The sequence below is a fragment of the Macadamia integrifolia genome, chromosome 13 (assembly GCF_013358625.1).
Source record: "Macadamia integrifolia cultivar HAES 741 chromosome 13, SCU_Mint_v3, whole genome shotgun sequence".
Classification (NCBI taxonomy): domain Eukaryota; kingdom Viridiplantae; phylum Streptophyta; class Magnoliopsida; order Proteales; family Proteaceae; genus Macadamia; species Macadamia integrifolia.
This window is the reverse complement of record NC_056569.1, coordinates 27,422,352-27,432,355: the sequence shown is the minus strand read 5'-3', so window position 1 is coordinate 27,432,355 and position 10,004 is coordinate 27,422,352. Positions and strand designations below refer to the sequence as shown.

Here is a 10,004-nt window from a genome sequence, read left to right as displayed (position 1 = left end):
GGACCACCTGATAATACCGATCCATTGGTAAGACAAAAGGGTAAAATGGTCCAAAAGCCGATTTAAAAAAAGTAGATAAATTCATCCGATCAGTATCCAATACCTTTCGGTAGGGGTGTCAATTCCTAAACCAAACTGGTAAAACTGGCCGGACCAAACCGATAACAACACGGATCGAACTGAACCGAAGCCTTATTGGTTCGGTTCGGTTTGGAGTATTGCAACCCCAAAACCAAACCGAATCGCACCGGAAATTGGATGAACCCGAAACCAAACCAAAACCAGCTCAAAACCTGGACCGAAACTGAAACCAAACTGGTAAGAAACCGAAACACTCCAAAATTCATTAAAAAAATCAAAATTTGCATAGTTTTGTATACATTTGTATGGAAAGTCGAATCCAAACTGGACCAAAAACCAAAACCAACCCGGTTACAAATAGATTTAAGAAACCGAAGACAAACCAAAATCAAACCGCACCGAAACCGAAACCAAACCAAAACCGGAATTTCTTTATTGGTTCGGTTTCGGTTTCAGCTTTCCCACACTGAAACAGACTCAACCCGGACCAAAACCGAGCCGGACTGACCGATTGACACCCCTACCTTTCGGTACTGGTTGATAGATTTTTTTTTTTTAATTATATAAAGAAAATCTAGTAAAAGATAGAGAGTTAAATTCGTCTGAGAATGGGAAATCGTTTATTGGCACTGCCTTTGGAAATTCTGGAAGGGAAAGAATTCACAAGGTCTTGTTTGCTTTAGAATATCCTTAATACCATATATTGTAGGATTGGGATTTGGACCAGTTTCCTATTAAGGAGTTGATTTTCTAGTTTCCAAAAGTAGGATGGAGTAGATAAACTCTACAAAAGGGAGACGGAACTCTTCAGTTTTCTCGTCCATTGTCATGCTCCTTAGATGGTGCTGCTTCGATTTGCTGGAAAGAGGTGACGTGGTTAGGGAAAGCTCTTCCTTCAACAGAGAGGGTCTCCTTCTTGGAGACGGAAACCCAGCGAAGAACAGTTCTCAGCGTCGATCCAGAGAAATCAGCGAGGGCTGGACTGCAACAGAGGAACGGGCCGACAAGAGGAAGGAGGACGAAATCCAAGGGGCCGGTGGCGTCGAGGGAAGTGTCGACCTGCGGGAGATCTTCGAACGAGGTACGTTAGATGTTCTCTCTCTCTTCTTGTCTTATTTCTTCTGCTGCTTTCCTTTTTTTTTCTTTTTCAATCTGATTCTCGCTTCACTACTTCTTCTTCTTCTTTTTTTCTGTCGAAACTCTAGGACGAGGGGGAGGTGTAGATCAAAAGTCCCAGGGGTGGGCTGGGGTTTCAATATATTATTATTATTATTATTATTATTATTATTTTATTTTTATTATTTATTATTATTATTATTATTATTATTATTTTTTTTTTTTTTTATATTTTTTTTTTTTATTAATCTGTTACAGCAGTGAAGGAGAAGAGTGCGACGGGTATTGCTGGTAAGGAATCGAAGAGAAATTGGGGGTTGCCTACGGAAATCGCAGGGTTGGGTTTGTTTGTTTTTTTTTTTCTTTTCCAACTGCTGGGATGGGTCGGCAGAAAAGTAATGGTAGGAGTATAGGGGAAAAGGAGATGGATGAAAGTTAAGATTTATCTTGTTATATATCCAATAAGATTTATCCAATTATTGTTAAGCGTCGTGAGTGTTGACTAGTAATGTGTATTACAGATTATCAGGATTGCTAAGATTGCTTGAAATGCATGAAAGTTATGTTCAGACAATTCAGATTTATGACCATAGTTGATGTTTGTTGAATCTTCAATGTGATCCTTAAGTCATGCCTTCAAATCTCCAACAATATTCTTAATAGTTATGCAAAGCTTATATTTTTGTTTTAGTGATATAACAAGTTCTGAATTAGTGGTTTAGTGATGTTAATTATTGTTATACTAATCAATATGATGTTGTGTATTTAGTAAGTATATCAACGTCAACACTTAAAGCAAACACCAGATTTATTTTTGTCAAATTTATTTATTTATTTTTTGTATTTTAACAATTGCTTGCTGAGTGAGAAAGAAAAAGAAAGAAAAGAATCAAGACTTAGAAGGCCATCCCAACTAAGCACAAGTAATCAACAGTTTTGCATGAGGGTTGTTAATTTCGAGCCTATTAACTGATGTTTGGTATCATCTAACCAGACAAATTTGCCACCTTTATTTGGACTCTTACTAATTATTCTTTATGGGTTTTTCTTCTTCTTTTTTTTATTTTTTTTTATTTTTTATTTTTTATTTAAATTGTGTGAAAAATTGATGAACAGATTCTTCATAAATTTCAGCTAGAGGAAAGTCAATAAAGCACACAAATGGTTGATGGAAGTAGGGAAACTGATGTTGAGGACCAACCTGAGCATCCTCGTCCACCAATCCTTAAAGCACACCCTTTGCTTGTCTTCTTCCATGGAGCATATAGAGGACTCAAAACTTTGGTCAATAGGAGGAAAGGCAAGAAAACACAGAAAATGGAGAATGATAGCATAGAAATAGATATTGAGAATCAACATGAGCATTCACGTCCTCCAGCCCTTGGTTTACACCCTTTACTTGTCTTCTCCCATGGAGTAGATGGACGAGTCCAAACTTTCTTCAGCATATCAGAAACTCACGACTATGTTAGAAGCATTCCTGACATGACTAACAAATGCTTTTGCAGTTGTTCTCATGGATGGTTGATAATGTTGGCTGCTGATTTAGATGACTGTTTTCTTTTAAATCCTGAATCCTTAGAGAAAATTCAACTACCACATTTGGAATTCTATAGTTGGTATTGTTGCGTTCTTTCCTCGGCCCCGGACAATCCCAATGGATGCTTTATCGTTTTCTTTGGTCATAATTATCTTACGTTTTGTTGGCCTTGTGATGATGAATCGGTTATGGAAGAATTGGAATATCAGAATTTATGTGCTATTGGATGTGAAGGAAAGATTTATGCAATGGGGTCTGATGATATGAATAATATTTCCTTATTCGAAGTGAGAACCCTGGTTCTGGGATGAGGATATTGAGACAAGGGTTACCCATGCCATCACAGCTGAAGCGTTCAACGTATTGCCAATATTTTATGGTTGAATCTTATGGTGAGGTTTTTGTTATTAGAAAAGCATTTTGGCAGCTATTCAGTCCAAGGGTTCGATATTTTGAGATTTTTAAGTTTAATTTATCTACAACAGATTGGGAGAAGGTCGAAACCTTGGGGGACCGTGCATTCTTTATTGATAAAGTCAAGTCTCATTGCCTTTCGTGTTTGGCCACAGAATCAGGAATTAAAAAGAATTAAATCTACTTTACAGATTTGGATTAAAGTTTGTACATATTTGATGTTGAACTTAAAAACATCTCAATCTCTTTACCTTGTCCAGATGCTGGTTTTCCACCACTTGATGTTGCTTGGATAATGTCTGCGCCTACTAAGTTATGGCCTCTCAACTATGATGAAGGAAATGCTTATGAAAACAGATGCAAGGAAGAAAATACTCTTGTCATAGTGGAAAGTACCATCCCAACGAACAGAAACATAGTGGAAGTGGAGATAAAATGTGAAGGAGGAAACACTCATGCTATGGTGAAAAATATTGTCCCCACAATCACAAACACGATGGAAGAGGTAATAACTATGCAACAATTAAATTGCTCTTGGGCTGATCTACCACAAGAACTTCTAAGTTTGATCCAATCACATCTCTTTGTTGGTGATCGTGTTTGCTTTCGTGCTGTCTGTAGAAAGTGGAGATGTTCACAGGCTCCACTTCTACTGGACTCAATGGATTACTTGATGATGACTTCTTCTCCATGCCTTATATTCTCTGCTATGAATAACTGCAATATTAACTTGTTCTACCCAATGTATAACTTCACTTATACCTTGAAACTGAAGGAAGAATTGTATGGTGTAGAGATTTGCTTTGCTAAGGATGGTTGGTTGTTGTTGGTTTGAGGTGATCACAACATGTTTTTCTTGAATCCTTTCACAAGTGCTAGGATTGAAATTACCTATTTCCCCCTCGGGTTTAATTTTGATGCCGTTTGCTTCACCTCTACACCAACTTCATCATATTGTACAGTTTTTGGCATCGTTTCATCGGAAGACTATGAGGTTAATATTTTCATCAATCGCTCTAGAGAAGAGACCTGGGAAATTTACACTTTAGACAATAAGACGAGATGTTGTGGTTACAATTGTTTATGTTATGCAGTTTCATTTATTCCTTCTCAAAGCAACCCAGTTCTCTATGGTGGGCTATTTTATTGTTTAGATGAGAAGGGAAAGTTGGGGTCATTTGATCTTGAGAGAGGTAGTTGGAATGTGTTTAGAACCTCATGGAGACACAATATCTCGGAGTACGATCAGAATTTTTTGGTAGAATGTGATGGCAATCTCCTATCAGTGTTTATCGGTCCGTATGGGAGATGGATTCGAGTTTGTGGACTGGATCAATCTAAGATGCTTTGGAAGGATGTAAACAACTTGGGAGATTGGATGCTGTTTCTTAGTGAAAAAACTTCTCTTTCTGCAAAGGCAACTGTGAGGGGAACGGGTAACAAGATCTACATTCAAAGATTTTATGCCAACCTTGGTGTGTTCTGTTCTCTTGCTACTCAAAAGTATCATACTTTTGATGGTGGCTACTGTCTGAAAAGTTATTATGATACCACAGAAGAGGTCCAATGCACTTGGATGATGACATGAATCACATCTTGAGGGGGTTTAATTAGTTAGGTTATTTTGATGTGATAGTAATTGTAGCTTCAAGTGGATTTTTATGGTGCATATTTTTAATTAAATTCCTTTTCCAGATTTTATATTTTAAAATTAAATTCCATTTCTAGTTCATATGTCATGCATTGAAAATTTTGTAACGGCTCTACATGGACCTTAAATTTCTTGCTGCAAAGTATTTTTGATTGATTTAGTTTACATCATTTAAGTTCAATCCATATGGTTCCGGTTCCAATTTCAATCTATTGAACAATGATTTCAAGTGATCCAAAGATTCATTAAAATTGATAGCAATATCACTTTATATATATAAAATATGTGTGCTGAAGACGGGGACATTTATAGCTGCCCTTGTGGGGCTCCAGTCCAATGGTCGATCCATGTGCACCTTTTCCTTACATGGCTATAGCAAGCTATTCCATTGCTACTTACCCTCCCTTTGTCATGGGTCTCTTTGTGAAAGAAACCTTGGGAAATGTTTGATTGTCTGTGTTGTGGGAGATGAATTTCATGCAGCATATGATACAATAGTGAGGCAAATAACAGTTACTATTAAAGGTTTATGGAGTCAGATTCCGTTGAAATTTCAAGAAATAAAGAAATGTGAGTTGTATTGCCCTTACAGAAACACCCGAGTTTCTTCATTTTGTTATTCTTTCTGTTATAAGTCCCTGCACCAGCGAGTCATAGCTTGCTGTTGCAAGAATGTAGCTGATCAAAATGACCTGGGGCAATCATCAGCGAGGAAGAGAGGCAGGCAACTGGAAAGGCGTTTCTAGTAAACTTGTAAATGCATAATGGCAGTATTTTATATTCGCAATTATTCCTTTTTGGTCTCATCGTTTTGTCATAAACTCGCACTTTAGTCTAAGAATATTTCTATGGTTGATGGTACAGATTGACAAGAAGGGGGGAGGGAGAGATGACTTATTGCCTTCGTTATTTATTACTTGAGGAATGAGAGGGCAAGGATATTAATGTTGTATGTTAAAGTAACACACCAACACAAACACAGACACACACACACACCCCAAACACACAACTGAAGCAATGCATTCAGTAATGTAAAATTCATTTGATATCTCGTACTTTCCACAATAAATGCTCTAATTTATATTCTATTTTGAGAAATTAATATGTGAGGAGAATATTGAAGCTTATGTCTTTTTATTCTATTAGTGTGCGACTGCCAAAGAGATCAGATGAACTACTCTAGATGTAGCTTGAACTGCTCATTAAGAGCTGTCAAAATTCATAGTAAACACATTTTGGGGCTTCAATAAATATTTACTAACTTGGCTGTTGAAGTGTGGAAAAGAGTCACTGAACTGGATTTTGCATTAACTATTTCGTGACCATGTCACTTCATGCTTTTATGGTTATTGAATCTTTTCTTTTTCTTGTTCCCTTTTATTATATTAGATTGTTTGATTAACTTCAGTACCTGCAACTGTATTGGTGTTCTTATTTGAATATACTTAAATGGAATATCTATTGAGTGAAATGAATTGCATCTTTTCCCTAACCTTCCTTTTTCTGATTTGAATAATTCATTAGATTCTCTGTTTTTCTCCATATCTACTGTAATATTTACATGATAATCTCAAAGCATATCCTTGCTAAGTCCACCTAGATCATGGCCCATTGTTTGTTCCTAACATATCCTTCTTTAATGCCACCCAGATTATGGCTCTATTAAATGGCCCTTTGGCAGATTATGGTATTCTTTTCGCCTGTATGAGGGCCTCTATATATGTATGTATAAATAGGAGGCGTGGGGTCTAATTTTGGCCTATTTATAAGGGAGATTCATGATTAGGGCTTCTATGTATGAATGTATAAATAGTACCTATTTGTAGAATATTCTTGTTGGTGCTTTCATCAAGGGGCATATTGAAAGTCAATGAGAGTCCCTAAGTTTCATTGTTTGACCGAAGCTCCCTAGAGCTTGGGATGGTTGATTAACAAACATAGTCGTCATGGCCAATATTGGTATTGGTTGGCCAAAATTAAGATATGTGATGGAGGATATCGTATCACATTGGAGATATGCTAAAGATATACACATAAATGGATAGGAAACACTTCTACATAAAAAAAAAGTTGAAAAATACTATATATAACATGCATTATGCATAAACACTAAAATGGAGAGTATCACATTAATATCCAAGGTTTATAGTTGTTTATGGGTTTAATATGGATTCCCAACCTTGATTTCCACTTTAGTTAGGGGGAAAATGGTTGGCAGCCAAGGTTCAACATATTAGGTTTCGACACTGGTCAAGACCGACATTGTGGTCGAAATTTCCGGAAATTTCGAGGAAACAAAAGAAATTTTCTTGCAATGGTGGAAACCTTTCACCTCCAAACTGGATTTTTTTTCTCTGATTTTTTTGTGTATGTCCTATTTTTGATATTTCTAACCCATTAAAAGAATTAGTTTTATGAAAAAAAAAACATCTAAAGTGATACTTGTGGTGTTGACCGAAGTTTGCTAGTGTACGTTGACTGAAGCTGTACTAATATTATTATTATTATTATTATTATTATTATTATTATTATTATTATTATTATTATTATTATTATTATTATTATTATTATTATTATTATATAAGTTACTAACTAAAAATGGAAAATACATGATTAAAACAAGCAAAAAATAATGTAGAGGATGCAAAACAATTGATAGAAATTAAAATCATTCTACAAGCACATTGTACGAAAAAAATGATATCCCTTTGGTTGTGTAAGATTCAAGTGTAGAATGAAAGATTGATGGAGAATTGTCAATTTCTTGGTTGATTCCTATGTTTCCCACCTCTTACAGTCAAAATAGGGGGGAGAGAAGTCGATTTTTGCAAAATGGGCTAACAAGCCCTTTTTATATGGAGTTGGTTAGACCAAAATGGTTGAACCCACCGAAAAGGTTGAAATGTGTCGAAATGGGTCGAAATAGGGGAATTTTATAAGTACCAGTGCATTTCGTCTTGGTCTCCCTTGATACAATCAAAATGTTGAACCATGCTGGCAGCAACTTTGGAACAAATTCCTCTCTAAAAAAAATCGTGTTTTGCTGAGAAATGACCCATCTTGGCCATTATATGACCCTAGTGCACTGTATTGGTATGTATCAGTCGAAACCATATATACCGAAATGTACATTTTACCTTGATTTTTAATGTACATTTCGTCTCGATTTTTAATTTTTCATAGAGTATTGGTACGTAGCTACGACCCATATTAATACAAAAGCAGTTTAAAATTTTCCATGTAGCATATCTGTAGTATCGTATCGGTAAGGGCCAATACAGTATGATATGTACCAATACTTTAAACCTTGGTCATGGGCCTCATGTGACCTAGGTGAACCAAGGCGGTCGAGGGGGGTCAAAAACAAAGGTTACGCCAGCCAGGTGCCCATCCAAAAAAAGGCACTTGGATGCCTAGGCGGTGCCTTTACAACTATGTTTAAAAACAAATACTAGTAGATTGAGCTCTTTTGGTTGTGTTTCCTGTTGTGTCTTACAAATGGGGATTATGTTTGTTGCATCTCCAAGAAAATTGCAACCAAGGCCATGTCTATTAGTATGCACCTAAACTTTGTATATGTGTTCAGTTAGATGGGACCTTCAACCATCATCTGCACAATTTCATCCTCTTTTAGATTTGAGACCTAAAGTAGTCCAATCTACCCCTTCCAATTAAAGTAAAAGTTTACAGCTAACTCAAAAGTGCATAGCATGTAATGCTCTGTTGTTGGGATAAATTACTCGGTTCAAGTACCCCCAAAAATGCTGAGTCTTGTCTTTGCTTAGAAAATATAAACAAAAGACTACCTCATTTTGTAAAGTAAAAGCTACATTAAAAACATTTGAAAAAATTTAAAAGCAAATTAGTTTTCTCTTAATTGAGAAAATGAAGCATGAGAATAAAAACTTTGCTGAATTATGTAACTTAAACCAAAAACTAAATTAGGGCATGGGTTGTTACTACTTTAAATGGCATTAGTTTGTGCAAGTTTTTACTTTCTGTTGAACTAACATGGATTTCTGAACTTCTTATTATTTCTGATGACAAAACTATAAATTTGCCTTTTCTGGTAATTAAATTATAACATAGAACGGTTGTAATTTCAGTAGCGGTCTTTCACAATCATATTTGATAGGAGTTCAAAATGCTTCCTTCTGTTGATTCGTGGGACCCCATAGCATTTAGGACATACTAACAGCAGCAACTGGGGCAGTTCCCTTTCCACCATTTAGTTTTACATTGAGGTGGTGTCAGTAAGTTTCGGATATGCATACTGTGGGATGGTTGCTGCAGCTCATTGGATTGTGAAACACAGTACTTGTTTCCTGAAGGCACTCTTTGATGTAGGGATTACCTAGAGGCTAGGTTTCCTACTAGGACTGACTAATAGACTAAACTTGGACGGTTCAACGTTTAGGTTGGGTTGAGAATAGGGGAAGCAACAACATACATGATAAACATAAAGATTAAAGTAGAACATTATCGTAGCAATTACCAATAAAAGAAACCACAACGAAACACGTCGACTCAACAAGACTTCAATGGGGGATATGCGGGTGGGAACATGAACAGCAGAATATCAAATTGAATGCGTGCCTTTCCAAATTCTGCAATTGTAAATACCATACCAGTCCACAATAAGCCAGTAATAGTTGGGCAGCAATATCCAATATAGAGAGAATTGATCAACTAGAGTTGTAACTAATCAATGTTTAAGTCAAGGGAAAATAAAATGGGGGTTGGTTGAGGACAGAAGTCATTGAATGATGGGGATCATGCTGTTGTAGTAGATGGACAGGAAAATAAGAGACGAGAGAGGGGGCGAAGGGCAGCGAGATAGTGAGAGAGAGAATGGGGTTTACTTACCTGATTACCGAGAGAGAGGGAAGAAGGGAGAGAAGCAGCATGCTCCACGATGGGGCAAAAATAAAGTTCCAGCTGCATCTCGTTTCCCCCGCGGGGGGGGAGGGAGTTCACGATTTCAAGAGAGATTTTTTTTTTTTTTAATCATCAATCAATTTACAAGTCAATATAAACTAAAAGAAAAATCCTAGTCACCTCCAATAAAATTAGGAATCCTATTCTAATTTACTAACAAAATAATCTCTAATCTAATCCAATAACTTAGGAAAGTAAATAAAGGAGCCCTAATCTAATTCACTAACTTAGGAAATAAAAGGTGCAAGTTTATTTTAAATAAAT

General features: G+C 36.3%; 1 protein-coding gene across 2 annotated transcripts; it reads left to right on the top strand.

Moving 5' to 3' along the window:
• The first annotated feature begins 749 nt into the window (after nucleotides 1-749).
• LOC122060148 lies at nucleotides 750-4,225 on the top strand. 2 transcript variants are annotated; one of them, XM_042623331.1, is made up of 2 exons: nucleotides 750-1,162; nucleotides 3,412-4,225. In XM_042623331.1, exons 1-2 carry the CDS (start codon nucleotides 910-912, stop codon nucleotides 3,984-3,986), a joined length of 828 nt encoding a protein of 275 aa, XP_042479265.1. In that variant the 5' UTR covers nucleotides 750-909; the 3' UTR covers nucleotides 3,987-4,225. The 2 variants fall into 2 exon arrangements, with proteins under 2 accessions (XP_042479265.1, XP_042479266.1); XM_042623332.1 differs by lacking the exon at nucleotides 3,412-4,225 and adding an exon at nucleotides 2,332-3,064 and having other exon boundaries at nucleotides 1,043-1,162.
• The last annotated feature ends 5,779 nt before the right edge of the window (nucleotides 4,226-10,004 follow it).

What these genes read in the sequence shown, in the direction of transcription:
- LOC122060148 (XM_042623331.1), top strand. Translation starts at nt 910, where the DNA reads ATGCTCCTTAGATGGTGCTGCTTCGATTTGCTGGAAAGAGGTGACGTG. An exon ending in GCGGGAGATCTTCGAACGAG is followed by an intron (nt 1,163 to 3,411) that starts GTACGTTAGATG and finishes TACCTTGTCCAG; the next exon opens with ATGCTGGTTTTCCACCACTT.